This window comes from Gallinula chloropus, assembly GCF_964237585.1.
Source record: "Gallinula chloropus genome assembly, chromosome: 1".
Classification (NCBI taxonomy): domain Eukaryota; kingdom Metazoa; phylum Chordata; class Aves; order Gruiformes; family Rallidae; genus Gallinula; species Gallinula chloropus.
Window position 1 is genome coordinate 893,603 of NC_140085.1, and position 17,373 is coordinate 910,975.

Sequence of the window (17,373 nt, forward strand, 5' to 3'; positions counted from 1 at the left end):
CGGAGGTCCCCAGGGATGAAGGGCGGACGTCTTCCTCGCGCACAGCTCTTTGCATCTCCTCTCCATGCTGGTCTGGGCTCCCAACACCTGCACCAACTAGCTAGTTTTTCACTGAAAACAAGATACACCCTGTCTCTTACTTGGTTTGTGACTCCCCTGTCTCCTGCTGCCTCCGGTCTCAAGGCTGTTGCGCCGTCCTGGCTCAGTTCTGCAGCTGCTTTCATCAAACAGCTCATGTGATTACAGCCAGATTCTGCTGAAATCCCACACTCAGCTGTTCCTAAACACACAAATCCTCACTTCTTTATCTTCAGGGCTGTTCCTGTTGCATTGTTATGGTTCAGCTCTGCAGCTGCTCTCACAAGCAGCTTTCATAGAATCCCAGAATCCCAGACTGGTCTGGCTGGGAGGGACCCCAAGGGTCCCAGAGCTCCAACCCCCTGCCACAGGCAGGGACACCAATCTCCAGGCCAGGAGCTACACAAGGTTGCCCAGGGCCCCAGCCAACCTGACCTTGGACACCCCCAGGGACGGGGCACCCACCCCCTCTCTGGGCAGCCCCTTCCAGCCCCTCACCACTCTCTCTGCACAGAACTTCCCCCCAGTCTCTCCTCTGCCCCTTCCCTCCTGCAGCTTCACTCCAGCCCCTTGTCCTGCCAGTCTCTGCCCTTTAACAAGCCCATTCCTCTCCTGTCTGTATGTTCCCTTCAGGTCCTAAACTCATCTATTCTTAAAACCATGAGAATTCTTATATCTAAGTTATTTTAATTGTCTCTTAAGCTGCACCTGCATCTATCCACTCAGCATCAAGTGGGATCCCCACACGCTGCCACTGAGTATTGGGAGTACTGGAAAAGGCTCTCGGGGTGCCCAGGGAGTAAGGGAGTAGCAGGGAAGGAGGATCTGCCTTCCCCGGGTGCTTCAGTCCTGGCAGGGAGCAGGTTTGTGGCAGCCCCAGCTCCTGGATTCAGTCTGGCACATACGTAACCCCGGGGAGGGGGGGGAGTGACACAGGAGGGAGCGCGGAGCCGCCGGTGGGAGACGCCCCGTCTGCTGTGGGATGCACAACCTGGTGGCACCGGCTGTCGCACGCTGGGTGTAGGGAGGTTTGTGCTCGGCTCTGACAGCCTTGCCGTGGTCTGGGGAGTGTGGGAAGTGTCTGAGCAAGAGTCTGGTGGGTTCACAGCGATGTGGGACCCCAGGGGGGCCTGTGGCTGCCCCCCTGTGCTGAGGGAGGAAAGGGCCACACTGAGCAAAGAGGGGAAGTGGGAGGGAAGTCACAGAATCAGAGAACTGTAGGTGTGGGTAGGGCCCCCCAGAGCCCATGGGGTCCCACCCCCTGCCCAAGCAGGGTCCCTAGGACAGGGGCTGGCATCTCTCCAGAGAAGGAGACTCCACACCCCCTGGGCAGCCTGTCCCAGGGCTCCCTCACCCTCACTGGGAAGAAGTTCTTCCCCAGACTGGGGGGAACTCCCTGTGCTCCAGCTTGAGCCCATCGCCCCTTGTCCTGTCCCCACAGACACTGAGCAGAGGCTGCCCATGGCCCCTGGGTCCCACCCTTCAGCTCTTGATACCCAGTGATCAGATCCCCTCCCAGGCTCTTCTCTGCAGGCTGAACAGCCCCAGCTCCCTCAGCCTTTCCTCCCAGGGGAGATGCTCCAGGCCCTTAAGTCTCCTTCGAAGGGGAGCGTGGTAGGGGGAAGGGAGGGGTGTGGGATGTCCCGCTGGCAGGGAGCGCTGCGCTCTGCGTCCTCTCTGACCCTGCTGCTCCCCTTGTTTTCCAGGCGAAGACGAGAAACTTGCTGCTTCTCTGCTAGATGGGAAGTTCCCCCGGAGCACATCCATGCAGGACACCGTGAGGGAAGGGCACGGGATTCCACCGCCACCTCAGACAGCCCCGCCCCTGCCGCCTTCTCCATACTACTTCGACACAGGGCCCCCTCCATCCTTCTCGCCACCCCCACCCCCGGGAAGAGCTTACGACACCATAAGGTCCAGCTTTAAGCCGAGCCTGGAGGCGAAGCTCCACGGCCTCCCGCAAGTCATCAGCGCGGCTGAGATGTATGATCAGAGCAGGACTTCCATCCCCTACCCTGAGAGGCAGAAGAGGGCCCGCTCCATGATAATCCTGCAGGATTCCTCCCATCTCCCCGTGGAGCCGACGGAGATCCCCCGGCCTGGCCCGTCAGCCACCCCTCCGGAGAAGCTGAAGAGGAAGGGGAGGGTGATCGACAACCCCTACGCCAACATGGGTCAGTTCAACGTCAGCCTCTTCGCTCCCACCAAGCCGCAGAGGAAGAAGAGTCCCCTCGTCAAGCAGCTGCAGGTGGAGGATGCTCAGGAGCGAGCGGCGCTGTCCATCACCGGCGGCTTTACCAGGGAGCCCTCTCCCACCCGCAGGAGCCATCGCCTGAGCGGGGTGGACTACCAGCACCACCCCAGCATCGCCCAGGTGGAAGCCACGAGCATCCCCTTCGCCACCGCCATCGCCGGGGTCATGAAGGACAGAGACCGTCGTCTGGATGAGAGGCGGAAATCCACTGTCTTCCTCTCGGTCGGGGCCATCGAAGGCAGCCCCCCCAGCAGCGACATGCCATCCCTGCAGCAGTCCAGGTCCATCGACGAGCGGTTGTTAGGAAGCCGAGATGTGCTGCTGCCTTCCCCCGTCTCAGCTTTAAAGCCATTAATTAGCAGCTCATCCTCAACCTTCATCCACCCCCTCACAGGAAAGCCCTTGGATCCCAACTCGCCTCTGGCGCTTGCGCTGGCCGCAAGGGAACGGGCCCTCTCCACCCAAGTCTCATCCCGGTCGCCCACCCCGATCCACAGCCCAGACTCAGAGAGAGCAGCACCCCTGTTTGTGGACATCCAAACCAAAGAACCAGAGAGGGGGGAGTTGGAGAGCTTGGTGTCCCCTGCCTACTCACCCGGAGGCAAAGGGGCCATCGGGACAGACTCTGGGACTTTGGCCCCTACCAAGAGCCCGTGGGGGACCCCGTCCACGCTGCGGAAGGAAACGGAGGCACGAGCGGAAACACCCGGCAAGGAGGAGAAGAAACAGGAAGACAAGAAGTCCATGATCATCAGCATAGTGGATACATCGCAGCAGAAGACCGCTGGCCTCATCATGGTTCACGCCACAAGCAACGGCCAAGACGAGATCGGACTTGAGATCAAAGAGGAGCAACCGGCTGTCGCCGAAGCCTGCGCAGAGCCGGCCGAGTCGCCCAAGGCAGAGCCCCAGCCCAGCCCCGTGGGGAAGCCCCCAGTGAGCCCGGCCTCTGACAAGACGCTGGGACAAGGCAGTTCGGAGGAGGAGGTGGAGCCCTACACGGTCACCCTCCCACCCGCTCAGCTGTCCTCGAGTGACGAAGAGACCAGGGAGGAGCTGGCCAAGATCGGGCTGGTGCCTCCACCGGATGAGTTTGCGAACGGGGTACTGGTCACCACCCCTGGCACACCGGTCAGCCACCTGGCTACGCCTAGCACGCCATCCATACCAGCGGCAGCAGTAGCACCTTCTACCACTGGCGGAACACCCTCAGGGAAGCCCTCTGATGCCCCCATAGCCCCGGAGTCCGCCGCGGACTCGGGAGTGGAAGAGGTGGACACCAGAAGTTCAAGTGACCATCACCTGGAGACCACAAGCACCATCTCAACGGTCTCCAGCATGTCTACGTTGTCCTCAGAGAGCGGGGAGCCCACTGACACATACACTTCCTTTGCGGATGGACAAACTTTTATACTCGAGAAGCCACCAGTGCCTCCAAAGCCAAAACTCAAGTCCCAGCTCAGCAAGGGGCCAGTTACTTTCAGGGACCCACTTTTGAAGCAGTCTTCGGACAGCGAGCTCATCTCCCAGCAACATGCGGCCACGCTGGCGTCTGCCAGCATTGGCCGGCCACGCTACCTCTTTCAGAGAAGGTCCAAGCTATGGGGGGACCCCATGGAGAGCAGGCCCATCCATGGGGCTGACGATGACAAGCCAACTGTGATCAGTGAGCTAAGTTCCCGGCTACAGCAGCTGAATAAGGACACACGGTCACTGGGGGAGGAACCGGCCGGGTCCACGTTAGACCCCGGGAAGAAGTCGCCAGTGGTCGCGGCACGGTAAGGTGCTGCTGGGGCGGGGGCGGCCGCGGGGTCCAGGCACTGGGGAGGAGGGGGGGACAGCGTGGGAGCGCGCGGGGCGGTGGTCCTGGGTGTGCTTGGAGGGGCCTTCCGGAGACGCCGAGCGGTGCGGGGGGAGGCAGAGCTGAGTGGGGGGAGGCAGCGCCGAGCCGTGCGGCCCCCAGGTCGGCGGGGGTCGGTCACGGCTGCGCTGGCACCGCGTAGCGAGCTCGCACTGTCGCTTCCTCCTGCTTTCCCCTTCCAAACTGCTGCCTGTCGTTCCGTGTCCCCCTGTGTCCTGGTGCCCCCGTTCCGCTGCCCCCGTCGGGCCCGGGTTCCGCTCCCGCCTGTCCTCTCCTCAGCAGTTAATAACCATGTGTGTCTCTCCAGTGCTGCTCTCCCCAAAGGACCCCCCAGTGTTGTCACACCTCGTGTGTAGAGCCCTGGTGGGTGGCTGCAGAGCAGGACCTGTCCCCAGGGTGGGCTGTTGGCCGTAGGACACAGCAGCACCCTGAGTGCTGCTCGCTGAGCTCAGCTCAGCGCCGGTTCTGCCCCCTCTGTCCCTGCAGGGCGGTGTTTGGGCAGGGGGCAGGGGGTGCAGCGCGTGGCCCCGGGCAGGGCGGTGTGCTCAGGCGTCGCAGCCGCCGGGTCCTGCCGAGCGCGGCGCTGGGCACACACGGGTCTCCGTGCCGGCAGGACGGTGGGTTGGCCGCTGGCTCAGCGGTGCCTGGGCATGGCGGTTGAGCCTCTCGGCCCCTGTTCTCCCCCCTCCATGCACAGCCCCCTGCAGAGCCTGGTCAGCCCCGGGGATGTCACAGCAGAGGGACCCCAGGATGCACAGGAGCTGTACTGGGGTGTCCTCGTCCCTCACGCGCTCGGGAGACGCCAGTTCTCTCTCCGAGGCTGGAGCTGTGACCGTCACGGTCCCCTGGCTGTGTCCCTCTCCTGCCCGGCATGTCCTCAGTGCCAGGCCACCCACTGACCTGCTTGCACCCAGCACTGCTCCAGCCAGGGGCCCTTTCGCCCCGACATCCCCATCCAACTGTCAAACTCCACCAGAAAACTCCCACCTAGAGCCCAGGGTCTGAAAGGTGCTGAAATAGCAGCAAGAGCCCCAAAATCTCTGGCCTGGCTTTGCGCTTTCGGGGTGCAGCCACCCAACACCTCCTGCTGTAGCAAAGCCACGGGCAGTGGGTCCCACCGGCGTCACCCGTGGGGGGCTGCTGGGGGTCAGCGAGGTGCCGGTTCAGCCCGGAGCTCCGAGCTAAGGGGACCCTTTCCCTCCGTGGGGGAAGGTTTTTCTAGCCAGACCATCACAGCGACGAGTCCCCGTGGTGCCAGCAGAGCTGGTGACACTCCAGGAGGTGCCACAGGGCACAGAGTGTCCGGGCAGTGTCCGGGCAGCCCCATCCTTTGGCTGGCTCAGTCTCCCTGTGGTGCCAGCGGAGCTGGTGACACTCCAGGAGGTGGCACAGGGGACAGAGTGTCCGGGCAGTGTCCGTGCAGCCCCGTCCCTGCGGTGCTGGCACTGGTGGTACCAGCCTGGCTGCACCAGTGACCCCCACGCTCGGTGGGTGCCAAATGTGCAGCTCCGACCCCGGCATGGAGTGACGTCTGTCCCTCCCCGTGCCACGTGGCTCTGTGTCCCTGGAGAGGTGCTGAGTCCCTCAGCAGAGATGCTGGAGTGTCCCAGGCGGCCCCTTCCCCCTGCTCTGCCCTCGGGCCCGGCGCTGAACGCTCCTGAGCCGAACCAAACCACCTTTGGGGACCCTGGTGACATCAGCGGCGCCTCCCGGCCCCAGGAAGCGCTGACTCTGCGTGTCCTCAGCAGCGCTGGTGAGCCCGGGCAGTGCCAGCCACCGTGTCACTGGGTGCAGCACCTCAGGCAGCTGCCTTGTGCCAGGCTTTGCCCCTCGGCTCAGACCCCTCTGGGGCACGGCTGCCCCCCGAAGCGGGTCGGCTGCCCTCAGCCCCTGCTGCCTGTCCTGCTGTCCTTCCCTGCCCACCCCCTGTCCATCCAGGTGCCCTACAGCTGCTCTGCCGATGCTCAGGCAGCCCCCCAGCAGCGAGGTGCAGGTCCCCCCCTCTTTCCAGGGGGTGCCCCTTGTCCATCCTCTCTGGTAACTCCTCCTGTCCTTGACGCCTCCAGGACTGGCGCCGCTTCCCCTTGAGCCCCTCGTGCTTCCCTGGCCCATCGCTCCCAGGAGCAGCTCCCAGCCCGTGACAGGACATCGCCCTCCACAGAGACCCGTCCTGCTGCTCTCCTTGCCCGCCCCGGCGCCGGGTGGTGGGCGCTGCTGGTTCCCTGGCAGAGATCCCCGTTCTCAGGCCTTTCACCTCCGAAATACTGATGCTCCCAGTCGATGTCAGAGAGCTGAAATCCTCCCCAGGACAGGGGCTGTAAATAGAATCTTCCCTGATGCCAGACACCCCCCTCACCGTGGAGATTCCTTCATTCCCCTCATGAAACTGCTGTAAACTCAGAACAGGAAGGGCAGGTAGATGAGCTCAGCCTGTTTTGGGAGTCGTTTCCCAGCCCCTGTGCTGAGAACGATGGTTTTGCTGAACCCTCCTGCCCCAGCCAGCCCTGAACCCAGCAGTGCTGCCCAGGAGGAGTGTGGTGGCACAGCCAGACCCCACCAGCTCTTGAGCATCACCTGCGGGGTGCTGCACCCCTCCATATGGGCTCCCCAAAAGCTGCAGCCAGAGCCAGAGCGCTTGGGGAACCAGAGTGCTGTGGGCTGCCCTGTGCTGCAGCTGCTTCAGGTGTTCTGGCATTGAGCTCTGCTGCTGAGAGGGTCAAGAGCCAAGTCAAAGCTCTGAGAGCCACGGGACGTGGGGACAGTGAGGTGCCCTTGTGGGAGCCGTGCTGGGCTGCCCCACGTTCCTGTGGGGGCTGCTGGAGCAGGCAGAGCAGCTGCCTCGTGTGGGACCCAGGGGGCCATGGGCAGCCTCTGCTCAGTGTCTGTGGGGACAGGACAAGGGGTGATGGGCTCAAGCTGGAGCCCAGGGAGTTCCCCCCAGTGTGGGGAAGAACTTCTTCCCAGTGAGGGTGAGGGAGCCCTGGGACAGGCTGCCCAGGGGGTGTGGAGTCTCCTTCTCTGGAGAGATGCCAGCCCCTGTCCCAGGGACCCTGCTTGGGCAGGGGGTGGGACCCCATGGGCTCTGGGGGGCCCTTCCCACCCCTGGGACTCTGTGCTTCCTGCCATGGCAGCTCCTGCTGCTGGAGGCTCTTCCCAAGCACCTTCAGTCCTGAATTTACAGCAGTTCCATCCGACATCCCTGCACGTGGCGGTGGCAGCTCAGGCCCCGCGCGTCCCTCTTGCAGAGCTCTGGGAGGGTCCCACCTGGGGACCCCAGGAACAGCAGACACAACCTGCTTCCTCCCTCCCCCTCACGCTGGCCACATCTTGCACCACACTCATCATGGGAGGATGTTTGACCAGAGGGACTGAGAAAGAAGCCAAGAAACACTGAGAAAGAGAACGTGAGGTCAGAGCTCAGGCAGCTGATGAGGATGCTCTGCGTCCCCTCCGCCCTCACCGCGCCGCCGGCCCCCTGCCCAGGGCTGAGCGTGGCTGGGGCAGCTGGCTGTGCCCGAGCACGTGGCCGAGCTGTGGCCACCAGCCTCCCTGAGACACCCTAGTCTGGTGGTGACAGTGACAGCACAGTGACAGCCTCCACTGGCCCTGGCCCTGGGGATGTTGGGGACACACGACCTTCGCCCTGCCAGGAGCCGCCTGGGCCGTGCCGCTGGCGTAGCTCATCCCTGACGGCTGAGCTGAGGCTGGGAGCAGCTCGTTTCACACCCAGCGTGGAGGGGGATCCCTGAGGGGCCGGGAGCCGTCACCGAGCTGCAGTGACCAGACCTCTTGGCGTGACCGGACGGGGCTCGCGGGGGCCGGGGGCAGCGTGAGGACCCCGCGGCTCGGAGCCGGGATGGATTGGGGTGTGTGACACCCGTGACCCCAATAAAGCTGACGCTGACCCCCCAGAGGTGTTTGTTTCTGATTGGGGCCCGGTGGGTGCCCGCGGAAGAGCCGCCGCGGTGCCAGCGGCCCGGGTCCCGCGCGTCAGGGTGACCCTCACGGTCCGTGTGCGGCGTTGAGGTGGTGGTCTCGTTGAGTGTCCCCTTGTCCTGTGACCAGCCGTGGCCACCCACCCCCCAGGCCTGTGTGGCTCCTGACTGCACAGAGCCCCTTGGCCCCCCACCTCCGGTGCGGCGCCGATCGGCCGGCGCGGCGCTCATGGCTCCGGGGGCCGGAGCATCCCGATGCCTCAGCACAGCGGGTGCAGCCCAGAGCCCGGGTTAGCAGAGGGGTTTGTCTGTCTGTCTGTCTGTCTGTCTGCTTGCTCGTGTCCCTTGACGCAGCAGCCGGCCGTGCCAAAGGTCTCACGTGGCGCAGAATGTTGGATGCAAAACTGAGTTTTCCAGGTGCTGTTCTGGAGTCCCACGGCCTGCTTTGTGTTCCTACAGATCTGAAAGAGGGAGAGAAGAGAAATAAGCCCCTTTAGGCATTTAGCTCCTGGGGTAAAGCCACCTCTTTCTCTCTAAACCCATCGATTACCTCCGTTTCAGCTCGGTGGTGTGACGCTCCTGGTGCACAAGCTTCCAGCCGCTGCAGATCCAGCCCCCTGTTTCCTTGTAGGCTCAGTGTCTCCATGGTGCCCGAGCTCCCAGGGAGAGCTGATGGAAAGCTGGGGATGGGCACTGGAGAGGGAGGATATTAGTGGAGCAGGAGCTGCTGCCCTGGGTGGGGAGGAGGTGGCTGGGCTCAGGGCAGGGTGCTGGCAGCGGCCCTCAGCCTCGGGGTGCCGGGAGAGGCTGGAGCCCCTTGGCAGCATCCTTCGGGCAGGGCAGCCCCACAGCCAGGCCAGGAGCTGTTCACAGCCCTGAGCCTGTGGCACTGGGCAGTTTGCTGCTCCGTGAGTCCCCCCCAGCCCCCTGGGCATCCCCCCCCCAGCCTTTCCTCACGTGTCGGCTGCAGCCGCCGGAGAGGAACCCGCAGCCCCGTGCCGGAGCCTTGGCCGGTGTCCAGCCGCTTCCCGCAGCAGCCAGGCTCCAGCTGCTTCACGCAGCTCCGCGACTGCCCAGACCCGTCCTCGTGCCGTGGGCCCCCTTCCCGCGGGAGGAGGGGGCGGCCTTGGCTCGTGGGGCGCACTGCGGCGGCGGCTCAGCACTGCGGCGGGGCCACGGCTCTGCGGTGGGGCCACGGCATCACGGCAGGGCCACGGCAACATGGCAGGGCCACGGCACTGCAGCAGGGGCTCAGCACTGCGGTGGGGCCACGGCATCACGGCAGGGCCATGGCAACATGGCAGGGCCACGGCTCTGCGGTGGGGCCACGGCATCATGGCAGGGCCACGGCACTGCAGCAGGGGCTTGGCACTGCAGCAGGGCCACAGCTCTGTGGTGGGGCCATGGCATCATGGCAGGGCCATGGCACTGTGGCAGGGCCATGGCACTGCACTGGGAGCTCAGCCCTGAGGCGCGGCCATGGCACTGTGGTGGGGGCTCCCGGGCAGCTGTGGGGGGCTGGCCATGGGTTCTGCTGCCAGCGCAGGGCAGTGTGCCAGAGGATGCTCTTCCCTCTGCGCTGCCAGGGCGTTTCCCAGCGTCCAGGGCAGGATGTCAGGCTGAGGATGGGGCCCTCCTGAGCCAACCCCGCGGCTCTGCCACATGGATGTGGCGCTGGGGGCAGCGAGGGGGTGGGCAGAGAGGGGGTGGGCAGCGGGGGGGTGGGCAGCGAGGGCTGTGGAGAGAGAGGTGGGTGTGTGGAGAAGGATGAGGTTCTAGAGGGAGCTGTGAAAATGGCCTAGAGCCGAGCCAATGGCCGGGCCGGGCTCAGCTCGGCCCTGGGCACCCCCGGCCTGCCGCCGGCGCAGCGCTCCGGCCTGGTTTGGCCGTGTCCCAGCACTGCCTACAAGGAGACAGGGGCTTGGCGGGCAGCGCGCCGCCGCATGTGTCCGTGTCGCAGCACGCAGAGCCGGCTTCACCTCATCGCCTGGTCACTCACATGCCCCGATCACAGCTCACCCGCCCATCCCGCCCCGCGGCCCTGCCTCATGCTTGTCCAGAGCCAGACTTGGGAAGAGCAGTGAGGGGTGTCGAGGCCAGAGCAGCTCGGGGCCCACCGAGGCCGTGCCGGAGCCGGCGCGGCCCCGGGGAAGCGGCAGGCCGGGCCCGCAGGGACTCGATGCCGAGTCTCACTCCAGGAGGGTCTCGGGGGGCAGTTGCTTTGTCAGCTGAGTGCGGGAGAAGCACCATCAGGAGATGGTAGAGTGGAGGTCACAGAGACAAGGGGCTTTTCCTCCTCTTTGGGGAAGCATGAAGGGGCCTGGTCGAATTTTGGCAGGAAAGGGGCCCCAAGGAAGAGGCCTGGCAGGCCCGGAGCAGTCCTGTGCCCGGCCGCCATGACAAGGCCTCGGGCAGAGCCTGGCCTGGAGAGTCCCAGGGCAGCACACTGGGAGAGTCTCCTACAGACTCTGGCCCTACACCAGAGGACAGAGGGGGTTGCTGCCCCATGAGATGTGGTGTTCAGGTGTGAGGCTGCCCGGTGTGGCCGTGCCCTGGCGCCCGGGCTCGCTCCCAGCTCTCTGCCGCACAGCGGAGCAGGGACAGGCGAGAGCGGGAGGCTGGAAGATGCTCAGTCCAGGTGCCGCTCCATCTGCAAACTGCCCCAGGAAAACCCAGGGCTCTGGCCCTCAGAACTGCCCCAGGAGAACCACAGCTGGAGGCTCAGACCCTCCCGTGAGAGGGAGACGGTTCAGAGTGTGGTCAGAGCTCCTCTGGCTCTCTGGCATCACTCCCTGAGCGCAGCAGGTTGGTCCCCACGACACAGCCAGGATGCTGTGCCTGCTGGTCCTGGGGATAACCCCTGGGGCTCCCTTCCTTCCCTCTGCCAGAGCAGGGATGGGAACCCCTGGGGCTCCCTTCCCTCTGCCAGAGCAGGGATGGGAACCCCTGGGGCTCCCTTCCCTCTGCCAGAGCAGGGATGGAAGTGTGGTTGCCCAATGTCTGTAGGCACCGAGCTGCTGCTGGACGTGCTGCAGGTCAGGGAGCTGAGGAGTGGGTGCCGGGAGGAGGGGTCCACACTGGGTGGGACTGGGTGTCTTGCGCCCTCCCTGTAGCTGCAGCTGAGGGGTTTGGGGATGCCTGAAGTGTGAGAAGCCCATCAGAGTGGCCCAGCTCCCTGGCTCAAGGTCTCCCAAGGCACATCCATGTCCCTCTGCCTGCCCAAGAGCCGCCACTGAGCTCTCCCTGCCAGGGAAGGGGCTGGCTGCCCCCGCTCCCCCCCGAGGATCGCCCCTTTCCCTGCCAGCCCGGGGAGGGGCCTTGGCACGGCGCAGGACAGCCAGGGCTCCAGGCAGCCTTTGGGAGGGTGGGATGGTCCTTTGGGGAGCCCAACGCTCCTGCCAGGCCCCGGGGACACTCCAGTGACCCGTCGCTGGTCTCACAGGCAGGAGAGCACAGCCCTCGCCCGAGCCCGTGGGGGAGGCCAGGACGTTGCACCGCATTCGCCGCTCGCTCTTCTTGCTGTGGGGTGATTCTCTCATGCCTGTGTTGTTTCCTTCCCCCCCTCCCCTTCTTCCTCCCCCAGTCTCCATCCCGTCCCTCCCCATCCCTTTCCCCCCTCCTCCCCCCTCTCCCCCAGCCCTCCCAAGCGGCTCTGTGGAACCCTCCAGGCTTTGGCTGCCGAGTCCATGCGGTTATGAGTGTCCCATTGCCTGTACCCAGCACCCAGACGGAGCCTCAGCCCCTGTGGGACGCCCCGACCTTCCCCAGCCCCCCGAGCCGAGCCGCGTGCGGGCCGTCCCCTGGCTCCCCCCGGGGTCCCCCCTCCCCAGAGCTGCCCGGGGCTCGGCCCGTGCCGCGGGTCCCGGCGTGCTGGGGCTGTGGGGCGCTGGCTGTGCCCCCTGCGTGCCGCCCCGGAGCTAACATTCTCTCTCATTGCCTCTCTTCCTGCTCTCCATCTGCATGTCCGCGCTGCTCTGTCTAGAACCGCCTCTGGCCTCCGGAGGGTGGGCGAGTTGTGTAAGTGAGCATGTTCCCATCCCACAGCCACCTCACCTCGTCTCCTCCCCCCCCCCACACCCCCAACACCCCCCTGCCCGGGACGGCCCCGCTCCCCGCTCGCCCCGGCTGGCCGGGAACGGGCAGCGGCGCGTCCTCCGGCTCCTGAGTGTCCCCCACCCGCCCCGTGTCCCCCGTAGCATGTCCGTGTCCCTGTGCTGTGACCTCGTGTGCTGTGGCTCCCGGCGGTGACCGAGGAAATTCCCTGGGGTGCCCGTGGGGTTCCTGACGCGGCCCCGGGACCCCCGGCACGTCACGGCTGCCTGGGGGGCATTTAGGGAGGGCAGAGCCCCCTTGGCGCAGCTCAGCCCCGTGGGGAGGGACCCCAGCAAGGGTGGGGAGACCCCAGCAAGGGTGGGGAGGGACCTCAGCAAGGGTGGGGAGACCCCAGCAAGGGTAGGGAGGGACCCCAGCAAGGGTGGGGAGACCTCGGAAAGGGTGAGGAGACCCCAGGAAGGGTGGGGAGACCCCAGGAAGGGTGGGGAGACCCCAGCAAGGGTGAGGAGAACCCAGCAAGGGTGAGGAGACCCCAGCAAGGGTGGGGAGACCCCAGCAAGGGTGAGGAGAACCCAGCAAGGGTGAGGAGAACCCAGCAAGGGTGGCAAGACCCCAGCAAGGATGGGGAGACCCCAGGAAGGGTGGGGAGACCTCGGCAAGGGTGGGGAGACCCCAGCAAGGGTGAGGAGAACCCAGCAAGGGTGGGGAGACCCCAGCAAGGGTGGCACTGGGCCAGCTGCCACCCCAGAAGGCACCATCCCCTTCCTGAGCCCCAGAAGCTGCCCCTGTGCAGTGGATGTGGAAGGTCCCCCTGTCCCCACAGGTCCCTGGCTTCCCACTCCTGGGTGTCCCCTGGTCATCTGGAGCAAAAGCCCCATGGGGCAGAGGCAGCATCGTGCTGCCCCAAGTTGGGGTGGCCGTCCTGGGTGGGTGGGTGGCGGGGAAGGGGCCAGCAGGGCCAGTGCCACCCTCTGGCTGGTGCCACCCGTCCTGGTGACCCACTCCCAGTGTCCCCAGGGAAGTCACTGTTGGGACAAACTCCAGCCACAGAGCAGTGTTTGCCTGAGACAGCTGTAGGGAAATCCTGGATCAGGGAAACACCCAACACCCCCCCTGCTCCCAAACCAGCTCCTCACCGCTGCTCCTGGGCCACATGCCCAGCGGGTCCCCGTGTCCTTGCAGAGTTACTCCCTGCCCACCTCCCCTGAGCTGCTCCCAGAGCTGCTGGAACCCCTTCTCAGAGGAGCTGTTCCCCCAGGAGTGAGACCCCAGGAGACCCTGTTCTGCCCACATGAGGTCCCTGGGTTTAGGGGCTGGAGATGGGCTGGGGGGCTGGAGATGACCCGAGGGGCAGGAGATGGGCTGAGGGGCAGGAGATGACCCAAAGGGCAGGAGATGGGCTGGGGGGCAGGAGATGGGCTGAGGGGCAGGAGATGACCCAAAGGGCAGGAGATGGGCTGAGGGGCTGGAGATGGGCTGAGGGGCTGGAGATGACCCGAGGGGCTGGAGATGACCCCAGGGGCAGGAGCTGGCTCGAGGGGTGGGCTGGGGTGGGTGGGAGCTGTGGGACGTGCCCCTGCTCTGGGTACCCAGGTGAATTTCCCCAGTGTGCATGGCCAGCTGTGTGGTCTTGGTCGTGCTGCTTCTGTGTCTGTCTGTGTGTCTGTCTGTCTGTCCTGGTTGGGTTTATTTGACCCGCAGTGTGTTTGAAACCAGCTCCCTCCACCTGTGTCACCTCCACGCGCGCCCGGAGCCCCCGCAGAGCTCGGGGGGTCTCCAGTTTGATTCCCCTTGTCCTGCTCTGCCACTCCCGAGGCCGCATCCCCCTTCCCAGCGCCCAGCTGGACCGGGCCAGGCCCGGGGAGCAGGATGGCAGCGCTGGGAGCCTCCTCCTGCCGGGTGCCTCCGCGGCGCTGGGGGTGGCTGCCACCGCTGCCAGGACAGCCACCGGGATGCCTGTCCTGGGATCAGCCCTGTCCTGGGATCAGCTCTGCCCCTGGGATCAGGTCTGTCCTGGGATCAGCCCTGTCCTGGGATCAGCCCAGTCCTGGGATCAGCTCTGCCCCGGGATCAGCCCAGCCCTGGGATCAGCCCAGTCCTGGGATCAGCCCTGTCCTGGGATCAGCTCTGTCCTGTGATCAGCCCTGCCCCGGGATCAGCCCAGTCCTGGGATCAGCTCTGTCCTGGGATCAGCTCTGCCCTGGGATCAGCCCTGTCCTGGGATCAGCCCAGCCCTGGGATCAGCTCTGTCCTGGGATCAGCCCAGCCCCAGGATCAGCCCAGCCCTGGGATCAGCTCTGTCCTGGGATCAGCCCAGCCCTGGGATCAGCTCTGTCCTGGGATCAGCCCAGCCCTGGGATCAGCTCTGTCCTGGGATCAGCCCAGCCCCAGGATCAGCCCTGCCCTGGGATCAGTTCTGTCCTGGGGTCCAGCTCTGCCCTGGGGATCAGCTCTGTCCTGGGATCAGCCCAGCCCTGGGATCAGCTCTGTCCTGGGATCAGCCCAGCCCCAGGATCAGCTCTGCCCTGGGATCAGTTCTGTCCTGGGGTCCAGCTCTGCCCTGGGGATCAGCTCTGTCCTGGGATCAGTTCTGCCCTGGGGATCAGCCCTGTCCTGGGATCAGCCCTGTCCTGGGATCAGCTCTGCCCCTGGGATCAGGTCTGTCCTGGGATCAGCCCTGTCCTGGGATCAGCCCAGTCCTGGGATCAGCTCTGCCCCGGGATCAGCTCTGCCCTGGGATCAGCTCTGCCCCAGGGTCCAGCTCTGCCCTGGGGTCCAGCTCTGCCCTGGGATCAGCCCTGTCCTGGGATCAGCTCTGGTCCAGGATCAGCTCTGGTCCAGGATCAGCTCTGCCCCGGGGATCAGCTCTGCCCTGGGGTCCAGCTCTGCCCTGGAATCAGCTCTGTCCTGGGGATCAGCTTTGCTCCAGGGATCAGCTCTGCCCCGGGATCAGCTCTGCCCTGGGGTCCAGCTCTGCTCCAGGGATCAGCTCTGCCCCGGGATCAGCTCTGCCCTGGGGTCCAGCTCTGTCCTGGGATCAGCTCTGTCCTGGGATCAGCTCTGCCCTGGGGATCAGCCCTGTCCTGGGATCAGCTCTGCCCCGGGATCAGCTCTGCCCTGGGGATCAGCCCTGTCCTGGGATCAGCTCTGCCCCGGGGATCAGCTCTGCCCTGGGATCACCCCTGCCCCGGGATCAGCGCTGCCCCGGTGCTGGCCCAGTTTAAGCAGAGCTGTGGGAGACTCAAGGCATCCAGCACGCTGCCGATGGAGCCGAAGGCTGTAGATCCGCTCGGCGTGGCTGGAGCTGGGGCTGAGCATCACTCCCCAGGCTCTGCATCCCCCTCCTCTTGTGCATGGCTGGTGCTGGGAGGGTCCCTCGTGTCCCCCACCCGCCCCTGTCTCGTGCCTTCAGTCCTGTCGCTGGTGTCGCAGAGCATCTGGGTGTCCAGGGATGCAGCCGGGGGGAGATGGAGAGGAGCCGCCTCCCTCAGCACCAGGGGCGCTGGGCTGACTCCCCGGCACAGGGCAGGGGGGTCTGGCTCTGCTCGGGGCAGCTGCAGCTGGTGGGTGCTGCTCAGGGCTGGTGGTGCTGGATGGGAGGCAGCTGCCCCCTGTCCCGCTGAGCTGGCACTTCGGACAATGGCCCAGCACCACCTGACTGGTCGTGACTGTCAGCTGATGCTCCCTGTCCTGCACAGCCTGTTTGTGTGTCACCCACACCCAGCACCCCAGCCCGGCCCCACGAGCCCTGGGCACAGCCCCACGAGGGGCCTGATGCCACAGACAGGCTGGGGCTCAGCTCCAGCGGCGCCTCAGCCAGTGCTGGGGGGCTCCATGGCCCCCACACCCCCCCACACCCACCTCTGTTGCCCTGGAGCTGGGGGAGCCCTTGCCAGGAGCTGTGCTTGGTGTGCCAAGGGAGCAGGGGAGGGGGCTGGCAGCCCCTGCCCCAGCCCGGTGCCAGTGGTGTTACTCCATGTGCTGCTGAAGAGGGTAGGGGTGAGGCAGGGGTAGGGGTCTGGGTAGGGGTCTGGGTAGGGGTACAGGTAGGGGTGAGGCAGGGGTAGGGGTCTGGGTAGGGGTACAGGTAGGGGTAGGGGTCTGGGTAGGGGTACAGGTAGGGGTACAGGTAGGGGTAGGGGTACAGGTAGGGGTAGGGGTCTGGGTAGGGGTACAGGTAGGGGTACAGGTAGGGGTAGGGGTACAGGTAGGGGTAGGGGTCTGGGTAGGGGTACAGGTAGGGGTACAGGTAGGGGTAGCTGCTGTGGTGGTGCAGAGCAGGTCAGCAGTGCACCTGGCACTCAGTCCACGCCAGGCTTCACACCCTTTCCTGGCAGAGGTTTCCCATTCCCTCCCCAGCAGCAGGGGGGGGCTCTGGGGTTTTAGGGTGCCCAGCCAAGGAGAGGTGGCTTTGCATCACCCTCAGCCCTGCTGTGGGGTGCTGGGTGCTGGCTGGAGCCAGGGGCTGGCTCTGTGTATGTAATTCCCTCTCATCCCACCCTGTCACTTCACCTTCCCTGTCATCACAGCGATGGGCCGGTGTCCCCCAGAGTCTCTGCACCCCGGGCTCCGGTCCCACCACCCCAACACAGACCCTCAGGCCCCCTGTCCCTCCGTGTGTGGCAGAGCTGGGGCTGGGGGCTCAGCCCCCCACCCAGCCCAGAGCCAGGCCCAGCTCACGGGAAGCAGAGGTGGTTGTGGGTGGGGAGACTGGCCAGGCGAGCTGGCTCAGAGGGACAGCCGGACCCCCTCCACGCCCAGCCAGCCGTGGTGCTGGTGCCAGGGGCCCAGCCCCAGCCTGGGGTCTCTGGAGCAGCACACACCACTCTCCTCCTGGCCATAGTGCCCACCATAAGCACCACACCAGCCCCATGAAGCCGTGTGGCCCCCTGTCCCTAGCACAGGACACGCAGCTGCGTCCCCAGGGCTTCACCAGTGGGCACCAGGGATGCTCCACCACGGCTCTCCGGGCTCTGCACTAGGAATGGGGAGAGAGGAACAAGGACAAGCACCACACCAGCCCCATGAAGCCACGTGTCCCCGTGTCCCCAGGGCTTCACCAGTGACAGGGATGCTCCACCTTGGCTCTGCAAGCTTCACGCCAGGAACGGGAGCAGAACAAGGACAAGTGTGCCCTCCCCAGCTCATCTGGGAGCAGCAAGGAACAATACAGGGGAAGAGGCCCACGTCCT

The 17,373-nt window shown here is 65.5% G+C and overlaps 1 protein-coding gene across 1 annotated transcript in view; it reads left to right on the forward strand.

The window, feature by feature from the left end:
• SHANK3 (SH3 and multiple ankyrin repeat domains 3) overlaps window positions 1–17,373 on the forward strand; it is a gene marked incomplete at its 5' end in the record, with an annotated part of 288,033 nt that overhangs the window by 260,550 nt on the left and 10,110 nt on the right. The window contains one exon of the mRNA XM_084268006.1: window positions 1,785–4,110. Coding sequence (XP_084124132.1) covers window positions 1,785–4,110 — 2,326 coding nt within the window. The remainder of the gene's footprint in view (window positions 1–1,784; window positions 4,111–17,373) is intronic.